This window comes from Zalophus californianus, chromosome 10 (genome assembly GCF_009762305.2).
Source record: "Zalophus californianus isolate mZalCal1 chromosome 10, mZalCal1.pri.v2, whole genome shotgun sequence".
Classification (NCBI taxonomy): Eukaryota; Metazoa; Chordata; class Mammalia; order Carnivora; family Otariidae; genus Zalophus; species Zalophus californianus.
In genome coordinates, this window is record NC_045604.1 from 1,887,791 (window position 1) to 1,903,135 (window position 15,345).

The 15,345-nt window shown below is 55.4% G+C and overlaps 1 protein-coding gene and 1 long non-coding RNA gene across 2 annotated transcripts; one reads left to right on the plus strand and one right to left on the minus strand.

Annotated features, from left to right (window-relative positions):
* The first annotated feature begins 461 nt into the window (after positions 1-461).
* On the plus strand, positions 462-15,298 carry SLC25A44 (solute carrier family 25 member 44). Its single transcript, XM_035722065.1, is given in 7 exon segments — positions 462-604; positions 4,245-4,917; positions 5,283-5,920; positions 10,998-11,125; positions 12,969-13,156; positions 14,215-14,346; positions 14,348-15,298. Coding segments are annotated over 5 exon segments (1,998 nt in total). The 5' UTR covers positions 462-604; positions 4,245-4,917; positions 5,283-5,295; the 3' UTR covers positions 15,273-15,298.
* LOC113932188 lies at positions 8,744-15,328 on the minus strand. The gene is made up of 3 exons (XR_003522970.1): positions 15,249-15,328; positions 9,195-9,815; positions 8,744-8,881 (listed from the first exon to the last, which is right to left on the minus strand). It is a non-coding gene; the product is annotated as an uncharacterized LOC113932188 (long non-coding RNA).
* Between the last annotated feature and the right edge of the window lie 17 nt (positions 15,329-15,345).

Genomic DNA, 15,345 nt, shown 5'->3' on the forward strand with positions numbered 1-15,345 from the left:
GAATGGCCCCTATTCCTGCAATTTTTTGAGTTCTCAAACCTCAAAATCGGTTGTCTAACCTCAGTCCTTCCTGCTGCACATTGGCCTGTTTGGCTCCATAGATGAGAAAAGTTACGCAAAAATTACAGATTAGATTGGAAGTTGGATTTCCAATAGACCCGAAACACAAGGTGACCCATTTACAACGGGATCCTCAAGAAGGGCCAGGTGACTTGGCTTCTGCGAACGAGAAAGGACACGCACGCGCCGTAGAACTGAGGGCACGACGAAGCCAACGAAGGCGTGGCTTCTGGCCGAATTCAAGATGGCCACGGGCCCCGCCCATTTTCCCCCCTCCTCGGGGGCGGGGGAGAGGGGGGGCTAAAAGCTCAGCACGCCATTGGTGGACCTGCCCGCGGCGTATCCCCGCCCCCCCACGCGAGGGGCGGGAATGACAGTGTCTCAATTTCCGGTTCCGGCAGTACCGGGATCCCGGTCGAGATGGAGGAAGATGCAAGCGGGGGCCGGCGGTCGCCGGGCATGGAGGCTAGAGTGGGAGCTGTGGCCTAGAGGTCCGGGCTCGGAGTTCGCCTCAGTCGCGGCGGAACCTCCCTGATCGGAGGAGGTAAGGAACGGCCGGCGCGGGGTGCCTGACGGCTACGGTCTCCGAGGACCTGGACCTGTCACGGCGGCAGCACCGGGTGCCTCCGGCTCCGCGGGAGCCGGCCTCGCAGCTCCGGGGCTCAGGGGCGACTGCAGCCAGGCGTCTGTTCCTGTCGGAGGAGCGCACAGCGGACGGAGCGGGGCGAGAGGCGTGGCACGGCCAGGTCCGAGCCCCCGGCCCAGGGCGGCTGTGCGGGGGGCCAGGCCAGGCGCTGCATGGACGGGTGTCATGTGGTGTCAGTGATGAGGGATCACGTGGGTGCCAGTGGACGACCACAGGGAGAGCTGGGTGGGACCTCACCGTGACGGAGAGAGGAGATGGCCTCGAAGGAGGGGTCGGAGGCATCGCGGGGACCTCCCCTGAGGAGAGGTGGGCAAGCGTGTAAATGTATCCGCGCTCGTCCTGGGGGAGGTGGCTCCCAGGTTGCAGCGTCTCGCAGATGCGATGGGAGAACGGAGGAACAGAAGGGGGAAGCAAAGATCTTGTTTGCAGCTGAGAATCGGGGACCCAAGCCTGTGGGTGTGGGTCCGGAGCTGCAGAAGGGGATTTACTTTGGTGGGGCTGGCTAGCCCGGAAAGCTCTGCCTGCGTCTAGTAACCATCACTGGGCCCAGTTCTGGTGACAAGTCAGGATGGAGTCATAATGGTCCTGGACTCTTCCAGTAGCTGTATCATTGTTATGGTAATACTGACAATCCTTAACATTTAAGGCAGTGTTTTCCAAACGCTGGCACATTTAATCACCCAGAGAGCTTGTTAACATGTTGGCTCTTATTCGGCAGGGCAAGCCTGCAACCTGAAACTCTGTATTTCTAACAAGAAATACAGCTGATGTCCGTGCTGCTGGCGTGTGTGCTGCTCTGAGTAGCCAGGATTTAGAGCAGCATTGTCTAGTAGAACTTTGTGCCATGATAGAGATGCTTTGCTGTTACAAAACGTTTTTACACGTATGGCCTCCCGTGAGTGGCTCCACACTACTATACAGCCATGGCAGGCCTGACCGGCCCCGCTTCCCAGATGAGAAAACTGACTTTCAATGAAGTGACATGGTTCCAATCATACCAATTGAAGTGGAACTCAGACTTGGATCTCCTGGGGACAGGTGTTCTTTCCACTGCATGACCTGGCCTTCCGGATGGCACTGCCTTATCCCGAACCAGAATCTTATCTCAGAACCTAGTGAATAGTCTGGTGTGATGTTTCTGGTTCAGGAAGAGTGCAAGTGGAAGGGAGATGTGCAGAGACCACCAATCTGTCCCTTTCCCCTGTGCAGCTTGGTAGGGGAGCCTCTGCCTCTGACATCTCATTTGATGACTTCAGGGCATCCTGGGTCATCTGTTGGGTCCCCATAGGAAGCACCTCAACCTCTGTGCCTGAGCAGTTGTTAAAAGATGGGAGGAAATTCAGAATCAGAGCTGTGCACACAAATAAGGGTCTGGGAAAGAGCCATAAAGAATGGGGGCTGATTGAGTTGGGAGAAGGGAAGGCTGGAGGAAGTGTGCGTACAGGTGTCTGCCAAGAGGATTTTCCAGTGGGTAAAACAAGAGGAACTAGTTTTGATGTTTCAGCAGGAAGTCTGGAGGTTATGTAACAAAGAGCAGGTTGAGACCCCACTTGTGAGGCGAGGGAGTGAGTGCCAGGCCCTCTCGCCTTCAGCTGTACCGGCTTCTCCCTCTGAGGCGTGACCCTTAGTGGCTTCTCCTGTCACTGTGGCAACGGTAGGAGATACCTGCTTTGGCGTTGGAGAGTCCCCCGCCATCCTTCTGGGAATTTAAAATCAACAGGCACACATAAGTGATGGAGGAAAGCAGAGAAATGGGGCACTGGGTCCTGCCTTAATTAAGACTTCTCGTCAGGAGATATTGATACTGTTTTTTTTTTTTTAAGATTTTATTTTATTTGTGAGAGAGAGAGAGAAGAGCGACCACAAGCAGGGGTAGCGGCAGGCAGAGCAGCAGAGAGACAAGCAGGCTCCCCGCTGAGCAGGGAGCCCGATGTGGGGCTCGATCCCAGGACTCATGACCTGAGCTGAAGGCAGATGCTTAATGACTGAGCCACCCAGGGGCCCCAGAGATATTGGTACTTTGTGACTCAGCTTGACAAGTTCAGAAGGTCCTGGGACGGAATCTGCTGCTCTGCCTTTCTGTCCTGCTTAGCACATAGTTTGCACAAGCCCGGCAGGAGGCGCTCTTGCTTGGGCCCAGCTGTATTTGTCCTGTGACAAGCAACGTGCTGCTCAGCCACTCAGCTCGGTCAGTCACTCCACCAGCACACTGGGAAAGCAGGGGCAGCTCTTGGTTTCTCTGGAACAAAGCTGAGAGAAATCTCTGGTCATCTGCGGGGCCAGGAGCTTATGCTTAACCCTTGGGTGACCAGCAGCCATGAGGGCATTAATGCTGCCTCCCACAGGTGGGAGTGACTTGGCTTTAGGCTGAACAGTGTGACTTGTGTTGGAACTCCTCACCTCCCATGGGGTAGAAGGCATGGTCAGTAGAGGAGAAATCTTGGCTCATATCGTGCCTCCACCACTGACCAGCGGCGTGACCTTGGACCCGTTCCTTTTAACTTCCCTGATGCGGTGTCCTCATTTAGCAGAAGTGTCTAACGGTGCACAGGTTAAGTCGTAAGGGTTACGTGAGGTGATAGGTATTCAGAAAATCCTAGAGTCTGTCTCTGCGCATGGCTCACTGGTGTTGGAAACATGACCTTGGGACCCTGGATAGCAAACACTCGGGGCAGGGCAGGCAATGATATGTTCTCTTGAAGCCTCAGAGGAGAGGACCGCTGGGCTTGGTGGGTGTCCCCGACTGAGGCTGGGGAGGAAGGGCCACTTTTGCCCACAGCAAGTGACACAGCAGCGTTCCTCTCGCTCATTGCCCACATCCCACGTTTGGGCCAAGCTGGTTGTGCCAAGCCATCGTTTGCTGCTTTCGTGGTTGACATGCATTCCTGCCCTGTTCAAAGGGCTCTGCCCTCCAGGGGTTCCTCCCATTTGCCTCACCTGGAAGCTGAGGTTTTCCCTCAACGCACAGGTGCTCGGCTTGCACTGCAGGCAGCCTGGCCTTCTGTGACAGTGACACAGTCCAGCTGGGGGGCGGGGGCCGAAAAGCTCACTGGGCTTCTCCACTGACTTCCATGGTAAAGTGAGAAGCTGCTCAGGCTGCTTGGGACCTTTGGCTGGGGAAGGTGGTTGAGGATGGACTCTGTTTAGACACTTGACATGAGGCTGGCCAGGGCACTGGCTTCGGGAACATTTCAGCTTCTAGAGTTGTCCCTTTTATGTGGCCACCTCCTTTCCCAGCCTGTCGGGATTTCTCCCAAAGCCTGGGGAGCCCCTGACTGCTCACTGCCACTTTCACGTCCCCATTTCCCCTCTGGCTGAAACCGTCCAGTGTCCTACCCAGGAACACATTATGTTGTCACCAAGAATATGTCCAACATATCATGACCTGCTGTTCGACAGTTGTTAAGTTGGAAGCTCCTGATTTTATACAATTATTACATTAGTACTAGTTTTGTTGGAGAACTTAGGCAGTGGATACACTTGACCTCAGAGCCACGTTACAGTACTTTGACCTGGATTCTTTCTCTCTATATCTTAGATCCATTCCCCAGACGGATGCTGTTGTCTTCGGGAACAGACTGTGTGTTTCTTGAAGGCAGAGTCTGTATCTTCCCTGTCACTTGAATCTCCCCTCATTATACAGGACAGAGGTTATGATTTCTGTGCTTAGGGGTGAGAAGGGCCAGGCATGTCCTCTGCCCTGTGGTTCTCAAGACTTCAGGGAAACCACTTAGCTCTCTGCTGGTTCTTTCCTTTTTCTCTAGAGTGCGTTATCTAATAACCAAAGAGGACTCTGACCTTTGGCTTGTCCCTAACTTTCTAACTCCTTTCACTGGAGGGAGGGGAGGGAGGGGAGGGAGGGGGTGCCACGTTTTCTTCTAATACAGACTGGAGGAAAGGAAAGTGTAGTGAGTGTGAGCCAGGGGAGTTCAGAGGGGCCAGCACGGGGAAACCAGAAGCAAAGTAAGGTAAGTCAGTTTGTATATGGTGCCGAAAGAGGCACCCTGCTGAGGGTCAGAGGTCAAGGCCATGCCTCCTCAGTGGGCCCAGGAGCATCCCAAATGGAGCACTTACTTCCCTTCCGCATTAGGAACCTGCTAAGCATCACTTAGTGACATCCCTTAGTCCCACTTGGAGGACCGCCTGGCAGGATGCACGGCCCTCAAGCGGGACCAAAGCCAGAGCAACACAGCGTCCTGAGCTCTGCCTGGGTGAGCAGAGGAGGAGCATGGGCTGGGGCACCAGGGCCCAGGCAGAGGCAGGAACTGCAGTGGGTGATTTGATCAGCCTGGGCAGGGAGCCGAGGTGGGGGTGGGGCTGCAGGAGTCGCTGAAGTGTGGAGCAGCCTCTGGAGTTGGGGGAGGGCCGATAAAAGAGGCGGGGAGGGGGGCAGCATCTTGATCCCCAAAGGAAGACTCAGGCAAGAGTCGGCCAAGCCGGACTGGAATCTAAACTTTGGGGTGGTGGGTACCCCAGGAGATGAAGCCTGAGGACGGGGCTCAGAGCCTAGCCAGCAGGACAGAGCATGAAGCGCTAGCCTCCTTCCCCACGTCCTCCCGCCCGCTCACGTCTCCAGGTCTCCAGGCGCCATGGAGGACAAGCGCAACATCCAGATCATCGAGTGGGAACACTTGGACAAGAAGAAGTTTTACGTGTTTGGTGTAGCAATGACGATGATGATCCGTGTCAGCGTCTACCCGTTTACCCTCATCCGCACCCGGCTGCAGGTCCAGAAAGGCAAGAGCCTCTACCACGGGACTTTTGATGCCTTCATCAAGATCCTGCGAGCAGACGGTGTGACTGGCCTCTACCGGGGGTTCCTGGTCAACACCTTCACCCTCATCTCTGGCCAGTGCTACGTCACCACGTACGAGCTCACCCGGAAGTTTGTCGCTGACTACAGCCAGAGCAACACAGTCAAGTCGCTGGTGGCCGGTGGCTCGGCCTCCCTTGTGGCCCAGAGCATCACAGTGCCAATTGATGTGGTGTCCCAGCACCTGATGATGCAGCGCAAGGGCGAGAGAATGGGCCGCTTCCAAGTGCGAGGGAGCCCCGAGGGACGAGGGATAGTAGCCTTTGGCCAAACCAAGGACATCATCAGGCAGATCCTGCGGGCTGACGGGCTCCGAGGCTTTTACCGAGGCTACGTGGCTTCACTGCTTACCTACATCCCAAATAGTGCTGTCTGGTGGCCCTTCTATCACTTCTATGCAGGTAAGAGGCGGCCGGGAGAGCGGGGGTAGAGGGTGGCCCTTTGCGCGCTGGAGTGGAAGACTTCACGGGAGAATGGGCTGTTCATTCAGCAAACATTTGACCCCAAGAGGTTCACAGATGAATGAGACACGGCTTCTTGCTTTCAGGGAGCTTATGTTATTGTGGGGGGACTCAGACGAGTAAAGTAGACGACTGTAGAACATCAAGTGTGTTCTGGCTGCCTTTCAATCAATGAGGGTTAGTGGAATTTTGGTAGAGAATTGGAAGGCGAGGAAGGACAAAATTCATGGGATATTTGGGATTTGAAGATGAAATTTCAAATTTCAGATGAGTGTTTAAGTTGGATGCCTTTCCTCAGCTTTGTTAAATTCAAGATGTCATAGAGCCTTGAACTCCTCCGCTCCTAGAACGTATTTTTGTTCATAAGACATTTTACTTCTTTTTAAGTATTTCCCAGAAATGGATCACTGGGTCCAAAGATAACATTTTTGAGGGCCTCGATAAACATGTCGCCAGATTTCATTCTGGAAGGGCAGAGTGCCTTGCCAAGAACAGGACCTGAGCGTGCCTGTGACCCTTGGCATCCACAGCTTTGGGCAACCAGCAGACTCCCATGAGGATGGTCTCTGCTTGAAGCCTCCCCAGGCCCTTCTGCGGGCTCCTGAGCCTTGGCAGTGGGCCTTCTGTCCAAACTATCTGGGACCTTCCTAACCAAATTTCACAATGACTTCCTAATCTGTGATAATCCTATCCCTCTGGCACTACACGTTTGTGATTCTCCCTTTTTCCTGATGGTACCTTCCTCTTTATTGCTAGCTCTGTTTCCCTCTCCTGTTTAACACAGTCTTTCTTCCTGAATATTTGGTAAAATCCACATACCCAGACTCCACCCCTGACCCTTTGCATCAGATCTTTTGGGAATGGATCCTGCTAATCTTAATGTTAAGAAAAACTCCAGAAGGGGCGCCTTCGGCTCAGGTCAGAGCCCTGAGATTGAATCCCTCATTGGGCTCCTTGCTCGGCGGGGAGCCTGCTTCTCCCTGCCCCCCCCCCCCCCCGCCCCTGCCTCTCTGCCTGCTTGTGCTCTCTCTCTCTCTCTTAAAAGAAAAGAAAAGAAAAACTCTAGGAATTGTGAGCATTTTCTCTGGTGTCTGTCTTCGCCCTTCTCTTCTCATGTGATTTCATTTACAATTGACTTGTCCTTTTCTGCCACGTCAGAAAACCTGTGTCTATCCCCAGACTAACTTGCCAGAGCTCTGGACAGACACTCTGACTGCTGGGCCTCTCGACTTAGATGCATGCATTTATATCTGAAACTATTCAGTGAACTATTTTTCATCCCAAGCTGATTGACTCACTTCTCTCAGCGGCCACATTATTCTCCACATCCCTGAGACTGTCACTCCCTCTTCCTCGTCCCCACATCTGCTCCTAGTGACCCCAGAATGTCTTTCCCTACTCTCTGTCCATTTCTCCTGCCTTCCCTGGAAACCACGCCTCAGCGACCACCCTGCTGGGCGCTGCGCCAGCCCTCTAGCTGGTCTTCCATCCCACCTACCACACACACCTAATGGAGTCACTCTTTAAACCCTGGCTGTGGTGCTCGGTGGCTCCCACTGCTCACCGAGTACAAGCCCATCTCCTCAGTCTGGCTTCCACCTCCCTTTCCAGAGGAGCGTCCCCTAGTGTGGCGTGTGAGGCAGCCCGGCCAGATCATGCACAGATCCTCCACTGCGTCGTGTCTCCCACCCCTGCTTTGTTCCTCTCGGCCCTCCAGGCGCACCTGCCCTGGGAAGCCGTGACATGCCCAAGTGCTCCCTACTGCCTCCTTGCCTTGCTCCGTGGAGCCCTTGACCCAGAAGCGACGTATCACTTGCCTTGATGTTATTTGTGTGTGCCTTATATCTTCTACTGGGTGGAAAGGTTCCTTTAAAAAAAAAATGCATTTTTTAATTGAGATACAATTGAGATACAGTTGATTGGAAAGTTTCTTGGAAGTGGGAGGAAACTAACATTTATTGAATACACACTACCTGCCAGATAGGCTCTGGGCCACGTGTGCTTTGTAAATATATGTTAAAGGAGTAGAGTGGTTCTTGTCATTCCCTTTTGCTTAAACTCTACCAATGCTACCTTCTGGGCATTTAGAATAAAATCAAACGTGTCCGTAGTCAGGGCAGGTCTACGTGACCTGGCCCGTCTGCTGTGCCAGCCCCGCGGTGGGCCTCTCTCCCCTTGCTCTGCTCCATCCTCACCGTCCTTCCCTCTGCTCCTGAAACACACCAAGCTCTGCTCTCACCTCTCTGCCTTTGCAGATAATGTGCTCTCAGCCTGGGGCGCCCCAGACCTCAGCCTCCGTGCCACGTTTGCACGGAAGACTTCGTCACCCGGTTGGCTAAAGGGCTCTTTCTCTTTTCTTTTGCAGCTTGTTTCCTTCATAGCACTTGTCATAATTTGCAATCATTTTATCCTCGACTCAGCTCCCATGAAGGCCCTTCCCTGTTCATTTCTCTGTTGTATGTCCTGTGCTCACACAGCGCCTGGCATCCAGCAGCATTAAATAAATATACGTTTATATTACTGTTCAAAGTCACGTAGCCAGGAGGGACTTAAACCAAGTCAGCCTGGGTTTATCGTTTTCTGCTTTGCAGATAAGAGGTGCCCAGTAAGTGCTTATTGAATGAAGAATGGAGAGCAAAGACATGGGGCTCTTTCCCCCACTCTCTTGCTTTGTTTTTTCATCCTCTCCCGAAGTCCCAGGAAAATGGCATGTGTCTCTGACTACAGTTGGAACCTGGATCCTGCTGTGGCTTGCAGGCCCGAGGGCCAGTGCAGACAGGCCCATGGAGGCTGGCAGCTCCCGGCCAGATGCCACCTCCCAGTGGCCGCAAGATGCTTCCTTCTCAGGAGAAACAGGATACGGGTGAGGCGGTGGTCACTTTGTCTCGGTTTTTGCTGACCCTGGGGGAGGGAGGGAGGCGATTAGCAACCAGGGGAGAGGTGTTTCTGGCTGGGCGTAAGGAGTCCTGCCATGCTGCCAGACCCAGAGGCCCTCACATCTGCCCCACCAACCCCCACCTTCCTTCTGTACCCTCATCTTTAGGTGGCCACAAATTACCAAAAGGGCAGAGAAAAAAATTCTTAAAAGTTCTATGGCAACTGAACTGTAGAGAGAAAACTGAGACTGAATCTCTGAAATGATGAGTCTGCTTTATATCCAGCCTCATTCAGAGCGAAAAGCTCTTGCAGTGGCTTCCAGGCCCTGATGACTTACCTCTCGGACTTCGTCTACTCTTGTTCCCTGCTCGCTCTGTTCCAGGCACTCAGGCCTTGCTGCCCTCAAAGGCTTAATGCACGCTCCTGCCTCCAGGCCTTTGCATAGGATGTTACCTCTGCTTGGAAAGTTCTTTCCACAGATCCGTAGGGCTTGCACCCTCCTTCAGGTCTTTGCTCAAACTTCAGCCTTCTTGGAGAGGCTTCCATGACCACCGTGTTTAAAACGGCAACCCCTGCATTCCCAACACTCGGCATTCCCTGTCTCCCTTTCCTGCTTTATCTACAGAGGGCACACATCACCTTCTGACATCGCTATATCTTTTGCTTTTCATTGGATTGTCTGTGTTCCCCCAGTAGAACGGAAAACTTTCTAAGGGTAGGATTTGAGCTTGTTTATTCACTCTCCGTCCTCAGGGCCTGGGGTGGCTGGTGCACGGTGATGGCCACGCAGTGAGCCTCTGTGGAACAAACGAGCTCTTGTCTTTCAGCGCTAGAGAGGGTAAAGCTAACAGTTCAGCTGCAGTGGGTTCCCAGTGACCGGGGAATGGGCGAGTCTGGGTCCTCTGCCACTGTCTCCATCAGCATTTTTGAAAAATGAGTTTTTCTTTCTTGATGTAGCCTGGAGAAAACATCTTACTGTTGGATATGACTTTCTCTTTTGTCATTGTTTTTATTTTTAAAAACATTCACATGGGGGGGGCACCTGGGTGGCTCAGTCAGTTAGTCATCTGCCTTCGGCTCAGGTCATGATCCCAGGGTCCTGGGATCGAGCCCCCCATCGGGCTCCCTGCTCAGTGGGGAGTCTGCTTCTCCCTCTGCCTGTCTCTCCCCCTGCTTGTGCTCGCTCGCTCTCTCTCGCTCTCTCTCTCATGAATAAATTAAAAATCTTAAAAAAATTCACATGGGTATATACATAATGGAATATTAGCCATAAAAAAAAAATGAAATCTTACCATTTGCCACAATGTGGATGGAGGTAGATGGTATAATGCTAAGTGAGATAAGCCAGGCAGAGAAAGACAAATACCATAGGATCTCACACAAACGTGGAATTTAAGAAACAAGACAAAGAAAAAAGAGACAAACCAAAAAACAGACTCTTAACTCTAGAAAATACACAGCTGGTCGCCAGAGGGGAGGTGGGTGGGGGACTGGGAAACAGGTGAAGGGGATGAAGGTACTTCTATCATGATGAGCACTGAGTAGTGTATAGAATTATTGAATCACTATATTGTACCTTGGAAACTAATATAACACTGTATGTTAACAAACTGGAATTTAGAAAAATGCAATAAAATATTCACATGGCTCAAAATTCACAAGGTTAGGAAAGGGATGCAGTGAAGAGGCTCCTTGCCCTCCGCGGTCACCCTGCCCCTTCCTCGGAGAGCCAGCGCTGCCAGCCATTTGGTGCGCACGTGAGAAAATGGGCCGTGTGCGTTCCTGGCCGTGGGTTGAGACGGGTAGAGAACAGTCATTAGCGTTTTACACCGGGTGGCGGGGGCGGTTACTGTCCACCGGATGAAAGGAACTGGCAAGCAGAGAGGTTCTGAAACCCTTTCTCTGGAGAAATCTTCCGTTCAAAGTGGGCAACGTACCCAGCATGGCTTCCAGAAGGGCCCTGAGATTCCTCAGTTTTGTTGGTTCCAATGGAAGCGAGGAAGAGAAGAGAAGATGGGAGTTCTGGGGTCCAAGGGGGCTGAGCTTGGAGAGGGTTCGTCCTTGTTGGGCACAGAAGCAGCATGAGGGCAGACCGTATGGCGCCTCACGTCTTGAGGCATTGTCTTTCCCTCGATTCCAGAACAGCTCTCATACCTCTGTCCTAAGGAGTGCCCACACATTGTCTTTCAAGCTGTGTCGGGGCCCCTGGCTGCGGCCACCGCTTCCATCCTCACCAATCCCATGGACGTCATCCGCACCCGCGTGCAGGTAAGACCAGCCTCCAGCCCGGTGAGGAGAGTGACCTCGGGGCTCCCCAGCGCCCCCCTGACCTCTCTGCATCATGGCCTTCTGGTCTAGCCGGCCTTGTCCGGGTCAGCCAGTCCCCTTCCTGTGGTCAGTTAGCATCTGCAGAAACCAGCTGAGCACGTTGAAGCACCTAGTGTTTCCCTGTGATGTCTGTGGCCTTGCACACCCTGCCCCTGTCCTTGCACGCCCATTCCTGTCCTTGCACGCCCTGCCCGTCCTTACATGCCCTGCCCCTGTCCTTACACGCCCTGCTCGTCCTTGCACACCCCTGCTCCTGTCCTCGCCATGCTCCCCGGCTCCTCCCTGCTCTGCCTCCTGTTAGCCGATCAGACACCTTTTCCTTACTTTGCAGGTCTGTGGTTATTTGAAATATATCCATTCCAACGAATTCCCTAAGTCTGGTTTCTCCGCTGGGCTGAGTTCTCTACAGACTGTTCTTGAGTAAGCCTCACAGACTGTGCCATGTGGACTCAGCAGAGCTGCTGACAGAGCCCTTGGTGGTGCTGTCCAGAGATAACCGTCCCTGTCTTCTCTCAGCCCAGAGATAGTTCCCCAGCACCTAGTCCAAGGAAATAGAACCTGAATATGGGTGTGTCACATACAAATGGCGCTCTGCTGTCTAAAGCTTTAGGTGGAGAGAATGGGGGATTTTGATGTCTGAGGTGGGTAGAGTAGGAGGACAGCTGTCCAGGAGAGCGGGGTCACCGGTGAGGGTCAGAGGAGAGGAAAAGAAACTCAACAGCTTGGGGGTGAGGTCAGCTTCCCTGATAACCAGGATGCTGGGATGGAGGTGGCTGGTAAATCTAAAGGTATATTTGTTCCGAGGAAAGAATGCTGCCCCCACACACTTTTGAATGAATAAATTGGCATTTGATGGGTTTGCAAATAATAAAGTGCACAGGTTCCCTCCTCGTTCTTTTCTGAGGCTTGTTTTGAGTGTTCCATGAGGAGATCCCAGGGAAAGGACAGGTGTCTACTTCTGAGGCACTCCCAGGCGGGAGGAGACCAAGCTGGCTGGAGCGGCCCTACCGCGGCTGTGGATACGTGGGAGGGCTGGGGGCAGAGGCGGGCAGAGGAGGGTACTGCAGAGGAAGAGCAGAGTGTGGAGGAGGGGGCTACGGGAGGTGGGGAGGAGGGGGTGATGCTCTGAGCCGGAGATCACCTTGTGAACATCATCCACTCCGGGGAAGTACGGCAAGGAGAGCAGGTGTCCTGCACTGGCTGAGGGTCTGAGTGGGGCCAAGTGCGCTTTGATGGCAGGGTCCGGGGAAAGGGGCAGGAACAGAGAAGATTCTTGCCTTAGCCAAACTTCCAGTGTGGCAGGGAGCAGGGGTCCTGGGGTGAGGGGAGGACTCCCAACTGCAGGGACTGAGGGACTGAGGTGGTTGGAATGGAAACGACAGACCAGCAGGGCCACGAGCACCTGGTCTCCCTGAGGCCAGAGAGACGCACGCAGGGTAAGGACAAGGACCGCAGCTGAGTGGCTGATCTGCTGACGGCAGTGACAGCTCGCAGTTACGGGGCGCGTGCGCCTGTCAGCCTTGACTGCTCAGAACCGCAGGGGTGGGTACGCTCCACCGCTGCTTACATGTGAACGGACTGAGTGCAGAGAGGTGACTGTGTTCCCCGAGGCTGCGCTGGGGAGCAGAATTCAACCCAGGCAGCCTGGCACTGGAGCCCACGTGAAGCCCTGTGCCGCACTGCCTCACAAGCACAATCCAGCCCCTGGACCCCAAGGCAGAGGGAGCCTGTGCTGAGCGACTTCGACTGCAGACCGTGGCCCTCCACTGTGTTGCTTTTCCAGGTTGAAGGCAAGAGCTCCATCATCCTGACCTTCAGACAGCTGATGGCAGAAGAGGGGCCTTGGGGCCTCATGAAAGGCCTCTCGGCCAGAATCATCTCAGCCACGCCCTCCACCATTGTCATTGTGGTGGGTTACGAGAGCCTCAAGAAACTCAGCCTCCGACCTGAGCTGGTGGACTCAAGACACTGGTAACTCGTGGCAGGGAGCGACCCCTGCTGTTTGCCACACTACTCTGGGGTGGGGGCAGCGTGGGGAGGGTAGCACCCCCCCCACCCCGTGCCCCCACCACATTCGCAGCCCTGCCCTAGGCCGGATGGCCTGTCTCGGACGTGACAGAGACTCTGAACTGCTCTTGCTTAAGAGACTCCACACCTGGACCCCCTGCTCCCATTACTTTTTATTTTCTTGCCAAACTGGGCTCCCTTGCGCAGTCTGGGTCCTCAGTCCTGTCCTAAGGAGACTCACCGTCCCCACCAGTCCCACCCAACCCATCCCCTGCGAACCCTTCTTCCGGCTTCCCCCGCCATCTGTGTCCCTGAGACCCCGACAAGAGCTGTACATAGAGCTTGCTTACTATCACTGGTCTTCCTCCCGGGCCTTCAGCCCAGGTTCCATCAGCTACCTTTCCTGTTTCATCTCTCAGGCTTGCTTGTTTTTACTTTGGGACTGAGCTGCCCACCAGACTGCTCTGCTTTTCTCTGCCACCGGGGGGAGGGGGGCACGGTGCCAGGTACTTCTGCATAGGGAGCGGGAGCAGAAAAACCTCTGGTTCTCCAGAGCACTTGTCCTCTCTTTGGAGAGTTATTAGGTCGGGGACAAATGTTGATACTCTTATTTTGTGTGTGTATTTTTTTAACACCTGTGAACTAGGTACTGTCAGTCCTGCTGAAGCACCAATCCTGCAGTCAGAGCCCACCCCTTTCTCAGACAGGTGGAAAACGTGGCTTTTCCCTCAATCCCAGTTACTTGTCCCTTTCACGCTCCTTCAGAGCCAGCAGCCCCCGGACGCACAGGCCCGGGATGACTGGAGGGGCGGGCCCAGTTCTGAGTAGATGAGGCCTCCTGGGCCCGCTGCCCCTGGGGGGAGAGGACAGCTGGTCTGGAGCCACCCAGGGAAGCTCTGGGCCCTGGGCAGTGGGGCCGCCTGCGTCTACACCCCAGTCACTGGGACTTACGGACACACAGGTCTCACAGCGGCAATCTCCGAGTCGTGGAACCACTGGGCTTTCTCATCTCTTCGTCCCAGTCACGGGCCTCCCGAGGGATTCTTGGGAGACAGGAAGGAGCGGGGCAGGAGGCCACCCGCAGCAGGACCGCTGCACTTACCAGCCCGACACTGCCCAGCTGCTCTGGGGGCCGCCCGGCACTCTTGCCCCATGCCCGGCCGCCACCAAGCCTGCGATGCGGGGTGCGGCGCCCCGGGGCAGAAGGCCTGTCAGAGCCTGCACTCGAACCGCACACGTGAGGCTGGATGAGCCTCCCCACGTCTCATCGGTCCCATCCCTGGGAGAGGCCACGGTGCCAACCTGCAAGGTGCTAGCTACCCGAGGCCTTGACACTTCTTCCGGCTGCCCCCCCCCCTTCTGTCGCCCTGGCCACATCAGAGCCGACCCTGCTTCTCCACCTTCGCCGCCACCGCCGCCCATGTGGGCCTCGAGGCTTCGAAGGTTAACCCCCTTCACCTGCCTTCGGTTTTGCGTCCCCTCTCCTCCTCTGTCAGGTGTCCCCCGGTGTCCGTCCACTGCACAGGTGACTCTGAACCCCCTGCCCCTCCGTCGCCCACCTGCCCCAGGAGCCCCCCACGGGATGGAGGCCAGGGCCCCTGCGCTCTCCCCGCAGCGCCTCAGTCCCACACCCCCCCCCCAGAGGCCCGTCCGCGGCCCGCCGCACACCGGCCACGCAGGCCGAGCCGTGGCCGAGCGGCGGCAGGGGCGGCGTGCGGCCCCGCCCGTCTCAGGAGGTGGGGTGTACGTGCCCTCGGACCGCTTCCCCCCGGCTCCCCCGTGCGGCGCGGTGCCGCAGCCCTACCCCCCCCCCGCCCCTCTGCCCACCGCGCTCCGCCCCCCCGCGTCTCGCACCGGCGGTCCGAGAGGTCGCCGTGCGTCTCCGACGGGGAGCCCGGGCCCCCGCTCCCGCATCCAGCACGTCCGGCGCCGGCGTGCGGAGCGGACCGAAGGCCGCGTCAGCTGGACTCGTGGGGTGAGCTGGGCCGTGGCCCGAAGGGGACGGAACGTGGGACGCCGGGACTGGACTCCGGGGACATTAGCGGCGGACACTCACTGTTACACTGTACGAAGTCCCTGACGCGTAATTAAAAGTTTCTATCGCGCCCCCGAGCTGTGGCTTGCTCTCACTCCGCCTGCCCGCCCAAGGAGCA